General features: G+C 45.1%; 1 protein-coding gene across 17 annotated transcripts in view; it reads right to left on the bottom strand.

Annotated features, from left to right (window-relative positions):
• Nucleotides 1-1,231: 1,231 nt before the first annotated feature.
• The window catches only part of TRABD2A (TraB domain containing 2A), an 86,158-nt gene continuing 72,164 nt past the window's right edge, over nt 1,232-15,225 (bottom strand). For 4 of the 17 annotated variants that reach the window (XR_896442.2, XR_002782660.1, XR_002782659.1 and 1 more), the window contains 4 exons: nt 10,255-10,310; nt 4,827-4,897; nt 3,637-3,876; nt 1,239-1,737 (listed from right to left, as the gene is read on the bottom strand). Coding sequence is in view for 2 of the 17 variants with exons in the window: in XM_011369854.2 (XP_011368156.2) it covers nt 8,270-8,554; nt 10,255-10,310 (341 nt within the window). In the remaining 15 variants the exon portion in view is untranslated. The other 13 variants (XR_002782661.1, XR_002782664.1, XR_002782668.1 and 10 more) reach the window with 8 other exon arrangements.

Raw genomic sequence — 15,225 nt, 5'->3', positions numbered from 1 at the left:
TCCCCACCTTCATCCTCATACCTATCAAAGTTAAGAACAGATTCAAGTAGCAAAGAAGCAGAGAGCACCACTTCTATTATGCCTCTAGAGTTCAGAGCAGAAATCAGAAACTACCCCTGGTGTTTCAAGCAGGAATGGGTGCTCACTAAGACTTGAGAATCCCTGCAGCTGCAGAAGCAAGAGGGCTGACACTGGGCACCAGAGCAGCTGTAACTTGAGGTCAGAAAGCTGCAGAAAACCATACAACTCACCACTACACCAGGCTCGCGAAGCAGAGGCCTAAACAGTGGGATGTAGAGCCTGGCCACTGCACAAACTTGTGTCTGCTGGAACCTGCACATAACTGCCAGCACTACTGAAGAGAAAGGTCTTCTGCCTTCCGACTTCACATAAGTATATCTCATTAGGAGAATCTGTCATAGCAGCAAAGAAATCTGGGAAAGTTTAGTCCTCCGACCCTGCAGTATAGGCTAGTGGACATGATCCTGAGGGCCAACACATCATTCTTTCCATGAGACTCCCGAAGAGCTTCTGGGCCCTGAGAACGACTGAGAATGAACCCGCAAGAAAGCCTCTGGAAAGGAAGGGAAGGCCACAGAGCTGCAAACCCAGGCACTCAAGCTAACCCTAAACCAGGTTAGGGACAAAGACATCCACTTCATACTGACCCTACCCAATTCCTAGGAATACCCTCTGGATTGTGAGCTATTAAAAGGCCCAGGAGGCCCAGAGGGAAACCTTGCCACATGTGGGAGACTGGTCTGGAAACACGGTGGGAGCAGGGTACGGGTGGGAGGAGGAGGGTTCTAGATCAGCTGGACAAGGCTAAAAGTTCCCATTTCAGACTCAACTGGTACATTCTACTCTTATTCATTTTATATAGAGATTCTCCATAAGATTTTATTTGGAAAAGACATAGACATATAAATAATAAATAAATCACAAGACAGGAGCAGGGAGCATTTGAAAACGACTTTCTTGCACAGCACCTGACAAAGCCTACCTGTCCATCCAGTCCTTAGCACGTCAGTGACACACTCACATATTACACATAATGAAAGCACTTGTCAAGAGTACAGGAAGAACCGTACTCATCAGACCTTGAATAGAGAGGAGCAGAACAAAGGCCCCATGGCCTACTGACTCCCCTGGATCCAGAACCAGGAGCGAATGGGAAGAAGAGCAGCAGGAAGGAAGGAAAAGTGGGTCAGGATCCAAAGTTGCAGGACGGCCCAGGAATAGAGCCTGGGAGTGAAGCGGTGATATATACACATTATGAGAAAAAAATCTACACACAAAAAAAAAGGCATTTAATTTTTTTCACATAATCTAATATTTACAAATATTTTCATACAGTTCATTACATTACTGTACACCTACCCCAAGCATTGCTGGAAAACCCAAAGTCATTTCTTGGAAAGAGAAGAATCAGCACTGGTTTTGATTGAGCTTCTTCTTCTGGGTTGGGCCTGACAAGGCCAGACCAGCACATGGAGGATAGAAATGGCCGTCCTTCAAGTCCGAAGGGTCGGGATCTTGGCCTGGCTCCTCCGGTCATTACGGGAGAGGTGTCTCTGTTTGGAAAGCCAGAACCAGCACCCAGAACACAGGAGTCCAGAGAGACAGGCCCTGCTGGCCACTACCGGGCTGTGGTGGGAGCGCCCAGGGTGAGGGAGCTGCAACTCAGTGGAGATGTGCCTGTCCAGAACAGGAGCCTGGAGTTGTGGGACCACAGCCCTAGGAGGCAAAGGAAGAGAGTCTTAGACACAGAAGTAGTCACTGGATCCTCCAAAGTCCCCCATGCCAGCACAGCTTCCTTTCATCTCCCTTCTTTAAAGACCAAAATGGATCTTAATGTGTTAATACGTTTCTTGTGTCTTCGACCCTCGTTACCATGGCTACAACAAAACCAAATAATACAGGCACTAAGACTAACACATTGGGCGACTCTCTCCTGGCCGTTTGGTTCTTGGTTCAAGAATTATTAAAACTCTAGATGTAAGAAGGCCCGAGTCAGATTTGCTTATCATTAGCCTCTAGGTAATCTCAGGCAGGGACCCTCCTCACTGACCACGCACACAGGCACAGCCAAGCCAGGAAGAGTCCTCCCTGGGTCTCTGGCTCTCTCTCCTACTCCAGCTCAGGTCTGCTGTGAACATCACACAAGGCATCCCAGGTCCAAACAGTATGAGCTGAGGTGCTCACGACCTCAGGCCCACCTGGTCCTTTCAGCTCAGTTCAGGTGTAAAGGGCCCAACTCCATGGCACCTTGAAAGGAAATGGCCCAGATTTTTAAAAGTCCTAAACGAGTCAATTTATCCCTCCGTCAATGAATGATAGTAGAGGAGTCAGGCACCATGGGCAACGTGGACACCGAAAGGATCTGTCCCTGCTCTCCAGGTCCCATTTGGCTGCCGGCTTCTGTGGCAAATCCCAGATGCCTACTTTAGACCGTTCAGTGGCTGCCTCCTTCCCTCAGGCACGAGGCTCTGTCACTGCACATATAAACCTTTCTGGATCCATCTCACACCACTCTCCCTTGACCTCCCAGGCTCCAACCAGAATTACTTTATCTGAGTTTCTTTATCTGAATGACTTTATCTGAGTTGCTTGGAACTCCTTGCCTCCCTGTTCAGTTGTTTGTTCATTCAACATTTATTATCGGGCACCTAATCAGCCCTGGATCCCTGAATCTCTTGATCCAGATTCAGAAGCTCTATTCACTGGGCTCCACTTTATCCAGATGCTACTCAACATCAGCCAAAAAGCCCCTTACTCCAGGAAGCCTTCCTGACCCCCAACCCTAACTAGTAACCTCCAACACACACACATGCACATTCCCACAGCACCATACACTTCGCTTGCGGATAATCAACTCAAAATCCAGCTTCCTCCACCGACTGTGAGCCCCATGAAAGCAGAGGGCCAATGTCCATCTGGTTCACTCCAAAGCCACAGCATCAGACACGACAGCAGGCACATAGGAGGAACTCAATCAGTTTCGGTTGAACTGAATTAGATCCTGGATCCCAGGTCCCCCGGTGTAGTTCTTCCACCAGCCTTCAGCCGGGCAGACCAGGCAGGGTAACCACCTTTGGCTCCTCTGTCCACCTCCGACCCACCTAATCAGAGAGTGTATACATCCTGTGGTCACCACGCTCCCTGTAAAATGTGGGGCCGAACAAGCTCATTCCTGCAGAGTTGCTTCCAGCTCTGCAAAACTATGAAATTCTCCCTGCAATGGAGAAAGAGCTGGCAACTCAAGTTCCTTACAACTTTTATTCCAGCCTCATTCTACTTTGATCTGTTAACTTTTAACAGATCCATCCATGCCCCTGCCGCCCCCACCATTTGTTCTTTAACAAAAATAAATATGTTGCCTTTACCTTGACTTGAAGCAACGACCTTTAATTTGAATTCATCTCTGTCACAGTGGACAGAGGATCAGTGCCCAGGGCCCTGACAAAAGGGATGATGGGGACGCTCATCCCTACCAGAGCACTGAGCCCCTACCCCTTAAGCAGTTTGTTGGGGATTCCTGGGCTGCTCCCTACTTGGACTCCTGGGATGAGGATGGACGCGGGCGATGGGCTCCTGGCTGCCCCGGCCCAGCCCTGCCCAAACCACCCGTCTCACCTCTCCTCCAGTCAGACCCACAGGTCACTGAACAGCCTCCACTGTGGCCACCTCCGCCTCTTCTGAAACTTCCTCTGTGCCTCGCCCCGCAGGTCGGCACTTCTAGGCAGCAACACATGGGGCGTAGACAGTAAATGCGCTGCCCACCCAGCTCCAGGCACCAGTGCCTCCGGGGTGGGTGCTTTTGGACTAAAGATGCCAGAGGAGGGGGGCTGCGATGAGGGACTTTTACTCTTCTCTCTGTAAACAAGGGTAGAAGGAAGAAGGATTCAAAGGAAAGTCACGCAGCTTGGCGCCCTACTCCTCACCCCCACCACACCACCACCACCACCACCACCACCCAGCTTAAGGCTCAGGACCTCACAGGTAATGCTGAAGTTCGAGCCAGCTAGGGACCGCAAGGTTCTCAAAACCACCTCGAGAACTGATCACTTTAACGCCTTTATTTCTCCCTCATATACCCTCATCGTACTCTCTCCAAATCTCCCAGCCCTGGGGAGGAAATATAAGATTTATTTTTAGCTGCGTATAATTATTGCTCTTCCCTAAATGGGTCACCACCATCTAGAAAGTCACAGAAGATTACGACATTAAAAGAGAAGTGAAGTCTTTAAAATGCCATTTACTTTGAACAGTCGAGGTGGCCCTTACCCCTGTTAATCCCTCATGAGCCATTTGAAGGGCTCTACTCAGAAAGAGGCTCTTTGGCTGCTGGTAGTCACCCAGGTGAGGAACTGCTAGTGTTCATAGGGCTGGCTTCTAACCACCTTACCCTAGTCTGACCATAACCATCTTTCTCAAAAGAACATATGTTTTTCACAACTGATGAGAAACTCGAACTTGCTTCTGGTTTTCCCCAAATGTGAATACAGTCTCCCCTGCCTTCCCTCACCAAAAAAAAAAAAAAAAAAAAAAAAAAACTACCCATCCAGTGAGGAAATAAACCATTAGAAGGACCAAATTTCCTCCTACAACAAGACTTTTGTCAAGAGGTGGAGGTGGGGGCGGGCAGTAGGAAAAGAATCCTAGCCACTAGAGGTCAATCCCATTGTCATCTGGCATAGGCAGTGAGGGGCCCGAAGAGAGGGAGCAGCAGATATGCCACATGCATCCTCCAACAGTGCAGGGGCAGCAGACCAGCATATGTAAGAACTCAACCATTCTGCTCTGATTCAGACTTGAACACCTACCTGCCAGAAGCAGGCCTCAGTTCTGATCCACAACCTGACAGAACCTGAGAAGTCACTTAGCATTCACGGCCCTGTGTAAAGAAGAAAGGAAATGTAAGAGATTAAAAAAAAGGGCGGGGGGCAAACAAAAATAAAAGAAGAGAATTCTTCAAACGGCAAAGAAAGAAAATGGGCTCCTACTCCGAACCTGAGTCTGGAACCCCTGAAACAGATAGTCATTGTTAGAAGGCCCCTGGAGCATAGGACCGGCTGGATTCATCACTGTCTCCAGGGCCCAGCACAGTGTCTGGTACATAAGTGTTACACCACTTACATGAACCTCTTCATTCTACAAACAAAGAAACTGGGACCTAAAAAGGGAAAGTATATCACCAACCAAGTACTGTCCAAGATTCTGGTGGCCTCCCAGAGGGTTCAGGAGAAGATGGTCAGGCAGCACCCATTCCCAGAACCTCTGCTGTGGAAGAGACTAGTCTGTGTCATCCTTGACCCCTATATAACCCAAACAGGCCCTCGTACACAATATACTCAAAAAAGTCTGTTGCTTTTACTTAGCAAGGAACTTGGACTCAAACTCACTAGGGCTGGGCTCTATGGCTTCAAGCAATGGATTCTCACAGTGGGGCAAGTCACAGCCTTGGTTCTGTTCAACTCACAATGGACACAAGAAGGGCCTCAGCCCAGTTACTCCAGGGAGCTCAGGCCAAGGCTTGAGAACCAAGTTAACAGTGGGAGAGAAGGGTATCCAATAAAAATAAGCTTTACTTCTGCTTTTTATGGTTCTCATATTTGATGTCCTAGGGAATCATAACGTGCATTTACAGTTGAGGAAACTGAGGCAGGAAAATAAACTGGCTTGCCCAAGGTCCCAACAAGGAAGGATTCAGTGCCATTTTCAAATAATATTCATCGTCAAGATTTTTTCAGGTTATAAAGCTAATCCATGCTCACTGTAGAAAATATGAAGAGTATAGATTAGTCACTATAATTTTCAGGGAGAGACCCTAGAGACAGCTACTCACATGGACTCAGACACAGGCTTAAGGTGTGGTAGGGGTGGCTACTTCTCTGTTGGGAATAGAAAATTCCAACTGCTGAACACACCCCAATCCATCCCAGAGCACTGGGCTGGTCTAAGCATCCTATCACATGTTTAGGTTCCAGGTTCCCATGTTTGGGTGCATCTGAATTCCCAAAGTTTAGCTAACCCTCGAGTTACTCATGAAGGTTTGGCCCGTGGTCATTTTGGCCACAGTATAGGACAGTTGTTGTGCCAACAGACTGCTTGTCCCCTGCCTACATTACCCATTCCATAGGCATCACCAAGAAAGAAACACCCTGGTTAACATGGCCTCTCTCCTGGGCATACCCCAACAAGAAGACATGTGGTATCCAGGAAAAAGCCAGGCTTGGAGCCTTGGGCTAGATAATTAGCCTTTCCGAGCTCTGCTGCTTCTGTAAAGTGGACATATCTCACCTGGTTGCTGTGAGGATTAAAACAGTCCATGTGCCATGCTTCACACAGTATGCGCTTCATGTGCAGCCCCCTCTCTCCCAGTCCTCTGTCTGGTGATGTACGTACCTGGGCAGAGCTGACCAGACGCTTGGAGTGCCCCACTCTGTAGCCAAAGGGACATTTCCCAGATCCTCACTGTTATCTGTGGTAGGCAAAATAATGACCTCCAAAAATGTCCACATCCTAATTCTCAGAACCTGTGAATATGTTGCCTTACATGGTTAAAAAGATTTTGTGGATAAAATTAAGGACCTGGGAGATTATCCCAGACTATCTGGGTGGGCTCAATCAATCATGTGGGCCCTTTAAACCAGAGAAACTTTCTGTGGTTGGTGGGAGATGTGACTACAGAAGAATGCTCAAAGAGATACAATGTTGCTGGCTTTGAAGATGGAGGAAGGGGCCACAAGCCAAGTATTGTGAGCAGTTTCTATAAGCTGCAAAAAGCAAGGGAACAGATTCTCCCCTAGAGCTTTCAGAAGGGAAAGCAGGTCTGTCACACCTTGACTTCATTCCAATGAGACCTGTGTCAGCTTTCTGATCTACGTAAATGTAAGATAATAAATCTGTGTTGTTGGAAGTCACTAAGTTTATAGTAATTTGTTATGGCAGCAAAAAAAAAAAAAAATGGAAAGAAAAAAACTAATACAGCATCCATTATCCTAGGGGGCAGGGTAGTGGCTAAACCCTCCACCCAACAGGGCCCCATCCCTTCCACTGCTATGCCCAGGGGAGGGCAGCTTCACAGCCAAGAGCTTTGCCTGTATATTCTAGCCTGCTATAGGTAGAGCATAGAGGCTTCCAGTTACCTTCACCTCTATCTACCCCAAGCCCTAAAGGCTGGTGGGCCTGGGGTAAGCTAGGTCACCATTTAGCAGCCCTCCTGCCCCTACCCACACCAGCCTGCCCCAGATTCATATGATCAGAATCATCCTCAAGGATTGTCACATGGCTACTGAGGAAGGGTAGAAGAAAGCAGGCATCTCCACAGCCACTGCCCTGTCCTCCTCAGCACCCTTTCACTGTGGGCACTTTCCCTGCTCTAGGCCCTTAGCTCCTTCCTGAACAGGAGCTCCTGTGGAGACTTCATGGCCCCTCATGGCCTCACCTGGAAGCACTATAGGCAAGTTCACCACTAAAAACTCTTGGACTCTACCCTAATGGAGCACATACTCTGTGCTGGGGGCCAGGATAGCTACTGCAGAAGCACACACCAAGTTCCTTGGGATCATGCAAGAGGGTGAACCCGGGCTGGAAAAAGGAAGACGCTGGCATATGCACTTGATCTCACAGATTCAGACAGAATTGGAGGTAGGGGCAGTGAATGAATTTCTGGCAGAGGAAACAAAGACAAAAGGACTGGAAAGTAAAAGTGAGAGAAGAAAAGGCAGAAAGAGAAGGGTTGTGCAGGCGGAGTGGTCCAAACTATATCCTGGCTCTGATTAGCTATGTGACCTTTCACAGTTTCTTTATAAGTAAAGAGAAGAAACACCCACCTCACAGGCAGGTTTTGAAGATTAACTGGAGTCTGTGAGAACTTGGATACTGCCTGACAATCAATCAATAAATGTTCTTTTCTTCCCCTGGGAAGTGTGAGCAACCTAGTGTGATGACAGCACTGCTTCTCAGCCCTCACTGTGCATCGGAATCTCATGGAACTATTTTTAAAATAATGACTCCTGACCTCTCTTCCCCTAGGGACAGGTATCAGGATAGAGGCAAAATTAGGGAGCCTGGAACAATTAGCAAAATACACACATACACACTCCCAGGCAGGGCCCTCTCCAGCACGCCCAAGGATGGTGTGTCGAGCTCCAGCCCAGTCAGTCAGTCTGGGGCTGGGAGCTGAGAAGGAATCAGGGGAATCAGCCCACCCCACTTTCCAGGAGCATATAGTCTAATAGGTGAGGAAAAATCCACAGTCCCCTCAAAACAAGCAGAGAGCCACTAAGGGCTGGGCTCTCCCTCCAGAGCTGGAGGGAAACAGGAGGGAGGGATGGGTGGAGACCTGAGCAGCCAGCAGAGCTGACCAAAGGAAGGGCAAGATTTTTCCCATGGGGGGAGGAGGGGAGGGCGCTTCAGACAGGGGAAGGAGCATTAGCAAAGGTGGAGAGGCAGCGGCCAGGACAGAAGGTCTTCTGATGCAGGAAGTATATCTATGCTGGGAAAACGCAGAGTCTGGGTGCCAAGACATCAGCAGGAGGGATCTGGACTAGGAAAGAAAACAATGAGAAACCTCTGAGGGGTTCTGAGTGAGCGATACTCACAAGATTAGTCCCACAGAAAAGTAAAGAACGGACCAGAGGGCGATGGTCATGAAAGTGGAGAAGAGGAGTAAATGCCAGAGATGCTTCAATGGTGGAAGCCAGAGGACCGGTAAAGGTGAAAAAGGACGAGTCTCAGCTGAGGGCATTTGTGAACCAGAAAGCGCTACACACTGAACGTAGGGTATGAAGAGAGGGGAGGGTAAGACGAGCTGAGGGTGCATTCAAGCTATCCCATTGAAAAGGACGCTGAGAGAATCATGGCTCCTGGGACGGAAACTGGACTTTCAGGGAGACCCCTCTGAAGTCAGGGGATAGGATGAGGACTTGGCTTGAAATGCCATGAGGTGAAGGTGGGTCTTCCGATGGGAAAGAGGAGAAGGGCAGCCATCAGGCACACATGACAGCAGGGGCCCCTTCTCTATCTCCTCAGCAGAGGGACAGGGCACTTTCCTCCTTAGGACTCTCAGTCCAGCTGAGATCTCTGCTAGGAGGGGGCTCTGGTAACCACGATCTGGAGGGAGTAGGGCTAGAGGAATGGAGGGTGGGCTAAATTGTGTCCCCCTGGATTTATATGTTGAAGCCCTAACACTCAGTTCCTCAGAATGTGACTATCTGGAGAAAGAGCCTTTAAAGGGGTGCTTAAGTTAAAATGAGGCCGTTAGGGAGGGCCCTAATCCAATTCGATCCGTGTCCCTTTAAGAAGAGATTTGGACACAGATGCGAGGATTGCGTGCACATTGAAGAAAGGCAATGTGAGGACAATGAGAAGGAGACCATCTGCAAGCCAAGGAGAGAGGCCTCAGGAGAAACTAAACCTTGATTTTGAACTTCTGGCCTCCAGAGCTATGAGAAATTAAATTTCTGTTGTTTAAGCCACCCAGTCTGTGGCATTTTGTCACGGCAGCCCTAGCAAACTAGTACAGAGCAGGAGGGAAGCACCACCTTGTGTTCACTAGAACAGGAAATGGGTGGTAGACTATCGGGGAGGCCAGGGGAGAGGGGGTCAACAGCATTGCTGAAGGGTGGGGAACTGGGCCTCCTGAGCTCTTTACAGAAGAGTCCACAGGGCCAGGGGTGGCTCTGAGTAAAACTGAGAAATAAAGAGACCCAGGGGGTGGAAACAGCTCAGAGAAAAAGAAGAGACTTTGCTCCTGCCCCAGGTCTGTTTGACAGGCACTCGCAGTGCCTCCAGCCCTTCTGATCTTATCTTATGATTGATTCTACCATCTGACTCCCTGAACCGTCTTAAAAGCCCAGATAGAAGAGCACTGAGCATTAAGCCTGGTCAACCCTCCACAGGCCCCTAGGACCATGAAGCAATCTTACCTTCACTTTCTTGTCTGCCCTAAGCACTGCTGAGGAAAAGGCCAGTGTAGTCTCTTCTGCCCACAGTGTCAGGCCAGCCAATCCTGCCTCAAGGGGACACCCAGCTGAGCTGGGTGCTAAGTGTCCACTGAGTGACCATTTCTAGGCCAGAGAGTCATGCCATGCTGGGGGGCACTCTGGAGCCCCTCAGGATATAGCCCACCCTGATGCCCAGGTAGCCCTGTGGGCATCCACTCCTTTCCCCCAGCTGCTCCCCAACCAGCACAGAAGCACGGGAAGGTTACTCGTTGATGGGTCATCCAGCAGGGGCGTGTTCTACCTCATAGCCTTCACGTAGCAAAACATCGAGCACTGTGTTGTTGCCCATGAAATGACCTGCAGTAAGAAAAACAATCAGAAATGCTGCAGCTTTCATGACCACCAAACATATCCCCAAACGTGGACCCTAGAACGAAGAAATAACCCTGACAAGGGGTAGAACACACCCCTGATGGACGAAGAAATAACCCCTTCCCTGTGTCCATTCCAGTACAGTTTTAAACGGCTTCTGCAATCAGGCCACCCCACCACAGCCCTGCCAGCCAGCCAGGATAGTAGTGTTGAGATGAGGACACTGAGGACTAAAATGGTGCAGTGAGCTGTCCACGGTCACACGACTAAGGGTAGTGCCTGGACACCAAACCCCAATCTTCCACCACTGAGTCCAGTGCTAACATTCCTGACCATTCTTGTTTGTATAAACAAACCACCTCTGAGACCTGAGCCCCTTGTCCTACATATAATTATAAATGCACAATAAAAACCTTCATTTATCAGAAGCCACCATAGCTGGACACCTCAATCTGAATTTTATTTCCCTTCTTTCCTTTCTAACAAAAAGCAGCAAAGAGCACCAGGTAAGCTAACAGTGGCATCTTAAATATTTTAAAGGCCAAGGGTAGGTCCTGGGTTCATCTTCTTTCTTTTCAGATTTTGATGCTTAGAACTGACACGATCCTCTGGGGTTACAATGTCCCTTTTTTACAATGTGACAGTTTATGGCACTTTAATGTCCTAAATGGCTAACTGCAGCACATTATCCTCTGATGCAGCAGAACTTTAGAGGCATCATTATCTCTACATTAAAATGGAAAATTGAAGTAAAATAAATTCAGAAAAGTGGCACAGCAGAATCTAAACCCAGGCAGTTTGGCTGCAGAGTCTATGCAATTTTGGCAACTGAATACTCAACAGCTGGAGACTGGAAAGGGAAATGAAGATACATCCAAACTTCAGGAGAGGCAGACGTCTGGTGTGTAGGCTTCTCCTTTGTCCTGACTCTGCAGCTTTAAGCAGATTGAAGTTGCGGCAGCCGTTGGAAGCCTAGGGAGCCTCTGGCAGTGTTTGTGGCTAAGGTACTGGGTTCTACTAGGTTCTCGGGTCCAACTGTAGAGTCTGTGACCCCCCGATTGATAAAGGGCAACTCAGATGAAAGAGACATTGGCAAGGCCCTAATTAGCTCCAGTGCGGAAGTGCAGCAAACTCATATATAGGTTATGCCTAGACTGGAAGAGAGAGGAGCGTGCTCCTGCTACCTCATTCCCCAAGCCATTACCAAGGTCGCATGGCAGGAAGTAATCACAATAATAAAAACAGCTACCATTTACTGAGTATTACAAGGTACAGGGCACTATTCTCAGTACTTTACATGCCATTTAACAAATGCCACCTCCAATAACCCTATAAGGTAAATGTGTTATTACCCCCATTTTACAAATGAGGAAGAGGCACAAAGAAATTAAGCAAACTGTAGCTTGGACCCAGGAGGTCTGGCGCCAGAGTCTACACTCTCAGCCAATTAGGAATGGAAAAAGTATTTGTCAAGAGAAAAAACAGCCTGTATTAGCAATGCTTTGTCATTACGAAACCGAACTGTTCTGTCTGACTTCAATTCACCTCCCACTCAAGCTGAACTACATTTCTCACTTTTAAATTTTATCTCCAGATTCCCATGGCAAAAGTTGCTATTTGATTTTAAAGCTCTGGGGCTTTCAGTTTTAGGTTACCCTGACTTTTTTTTTTTCTTTCAGATCTTTTTCTTTAATTTTTTTATTAAAATTATTGAGGGTACAATTTGACAATATGCCATATGCATATCGCATTGTGTGTTCCTTCTGTCACCAAATATTTGACCCACTTTACCCTTATCTACCTCCCCCACTTCCCTCTGGTAACCACTAATCCACTGTCCCTGTCCATTAGCCTCTGTTTGTCATATTCGTTTGTTGCTTTCACTTTTATATCCCACATGTGAGTGAAATCATATGTCTGACTTATTTCACTTAGCATGATAATCTCTAGATCCATCCATGTTGTCACAAATGGCAGCATTTCATCTTTTCTTACAGTTGAGTAATATTCCATTGTACATATGTACCACACTTTCTTTATCCAATCATCTATTGAAGGACACTTCAGTCGTTTCCATGTCTTAGCCACCGTGAATAATGCTGCTATGAACATCAGGGTGCATATATCTTTGCAGATAAATGTTTTCAAGTTTTTTGGGTAACACCCAGAAGATGGATTGCTGGGTCACATGGTAATTCTATTCTTAGTTTTTTGAGAAACTCCATACTGATTTCCATAGTGGCTGTACAAATTTACATTCCACCAGCAGTGTATAAGGGTCTCTGTTTCTCCACGACCTCTCCAACACTTGTTATTACTTCTCATGTTGATGACAGCCATTCTGACAGGTGTGATGAGATGGTATCTCATTGTGGTTTTGATTTGCATTTTCCAAATAGCTAATGAAGTCGAACATCTTTTCACATGTCTGTTGGCCATTTGTATGTCTTCTTGGGAGAAGTGTCTGTTCAGATGCTCTGGCCATTTTGTAATTGGATTTTTTTTTATTGTTGAGTTGTATGAGTTTTTTATATATTTTGGATATTAGGCTCTTATTGAAGGTGTTGTTTGCAAAAATCTTCTCTCATTCAGATAGTTGCCTCTTTGTCTTGCTGATGGTTTCTTTGCTGTGCAGAGCCTGTTTCATTTGATATAGTCTCATTCTTTTATTTTTGCTTTTATTTCCCTTGACTTTGAGGTCAAATTCTTAAAACCCTCTCTAAATCCAAGGTCCATGAGCTTAGTACTTACGTTTTCTTCTATGCAATGTATTATTTCAGGTCTTTGACCATTTTGAGTTAATTTTGGTGTATGATGATAGAGAGCAGTCCAGTTTCATTTTTGCATGTGGCTTTCCAATTTCCTCGCACAATTTATTGAAGAGGCTTTCCTTTCTCCATTGTACATTTTTGGCTCCTTTGTTAAAAATTATTAGCTTATATATCTGGGGGTTTACTTCTGGACTCTCAATTCTGTTCTATTGGGCTGTGTGTCTGTTTTTCTGCCAATACCATGCCGTTTTGATTATTGTCTCTTAGTAGTATACTTTGAAGTCAGGCAGAGTGATACCTCTGGCCTTGTTCTTTTTCTCAGAATTGCTTTGGCTATTCGCAGTCTTTTGTGCTGCCATACAAATCCGATGATTTTTTGTTCTACTTCTTTGAAAAATGCTGTTGGGATTTTGATGGGGGTTGCATTAAATCTGTATAACACTTAGGTAATAAGGCATTTTAACTATGTTGATTCTTCCAAACCGTGAACACAGAGTATATTTCCATTTTGTTGTGCCTTCTTCAATTTCTTTTAATAATGTCTTATAGTTTTCAGTGTATAGGTCCTTCACATGCTTCATTAGGTTTATTCCTAGGTATTTTATTCTTTTTGTAGCAATTGCAAAAGAAACTAATTTTTTTTCTGAAAATTCATTATTAGAGTATGAGAACACTTTGGATTTTTGTACATTGATTTTTGTACCCTGAAACTTTACCATATTTGTTTATTATTTCTAATAGGTTTTTAGTGGTGTCTTTAGGGTTTTGTATATAGAGAATCATATCATCCACAAAAAGGGACAATTTGACTTCTTTGTTTCTTATTAGGATGTCTTTTATTCTTTCCCTTGCCCGATTGCTCTAGCTAGGACTTCCAATAGTACATTGAATAATAGTGGCAATAGCAAACAGCCTTGTCTTGTTCTTGATCTTAGAGGGAAGGTTTTTAGTTTTTCACCATTTAATATGATGTTAGCTGAGGTTTATCATATATGGCCTTTATTATGTTGAGATACTTTCCTTCTATACCCATTTTATTGTTTCAGTCATAAATGGATGCTGTATTTTGTCAAGTGCTTCTTCTTCATCTATTGATATAGCCATATGAATTTTATTTTGTTTATGATAAAGTCATATGAATTTTATTTTGTTTATTCTTTTATTTTGTTTATGTGGTGTATCACATTGATCGATTTGCGTATGTTAAACCATTCCTGTGCCCCTGGGATGAAACCCACTTGATCATGGTATATAATCTTTTTAATGTGTTACTGTATTCAATTTGCTAGTATTTTGTTTAGGATTTTTTCATCTGTGTTCATAAAAGATATTGGTCTATAGTTTTCTTTTGTGCTGTCTTTACCATGTTTTGATATCAGGGTAATATTGGCCTCATAAAATGAGTTAAGAAGAATTGCCTCTTCTTCACTTTTTTGGAAAATTTTGAGAAGAACAGGTATTAAATCTTCTTTGAAAGTTTGACAGAATTCACTAGAGAAGCCATCTGGTCCTGAACTTTTTCTCTCTGGAAGGTTTTTGATAATTGTTTCAATTTCCATACTTATGATCAGTCTCTTTAGATTTTCCAGTTCTTCATGATTCAGTCTAGGAAGGTTGTATATTTCTAAGAACTTGTCCATTTCTTCTAGGTTATTAAATTTGGTGGCATATAATTTTTCATAGTATTCTTGTATGATCCTTGTATTTCGGTGGTATCTTTTATAACTTCTCTTTCATTTCTGATTTTATTTGTGTCCTTTCTCTTTTTTCCTTACTGAGTCTAGCCGTGAGTTCATCAATTTTACTAATTTCCTCAAAGAAAATTAATTACATTACATTAATTTTTACATTACATTAATTTTTTCTGTAGTCTTTTTTTCTTAATTTCATTTAACTCTACTCTAATTTTGATTCTTTCCTTTCTTCTTTGCTTGCTTTGAGCATCATTTGTTCTTCTTTTTCTAGTTTTTTAAGATATAATATTAGCTTGTTTATTTGGGATATTTCTAGTTTCTTGAAATAGGCCTGTAATGACATAAACTTTCCTCTTATTATTACTTTTTTGCTGTGTCTCAAAAGTTTTGATATTTTATACTTTCTCATTTGTTTCTATGTATCTCTTGATCTCC

This window comes from Pteropus vampyrus, unplaced genomic scaffold (genome assembly GCF_000151845.1).
Source record: "Pteropus vampyrus isolate Shadow unplaced genomic scaffold, Pvam_2.0 Scaffold156, whole genome shotgun sequence".
Classification (NCBI taxonomy): Eukaryota; Metazoa; Chordata; class Mammalia; order Chiroptera; family Pteropodidae; genus Pteropus; species Pteropus vampyrus.
Note: the sequence above shows the minus strand (reverse complement) of the source record. Positions and strands in the feature narration are given on the sequence as shown.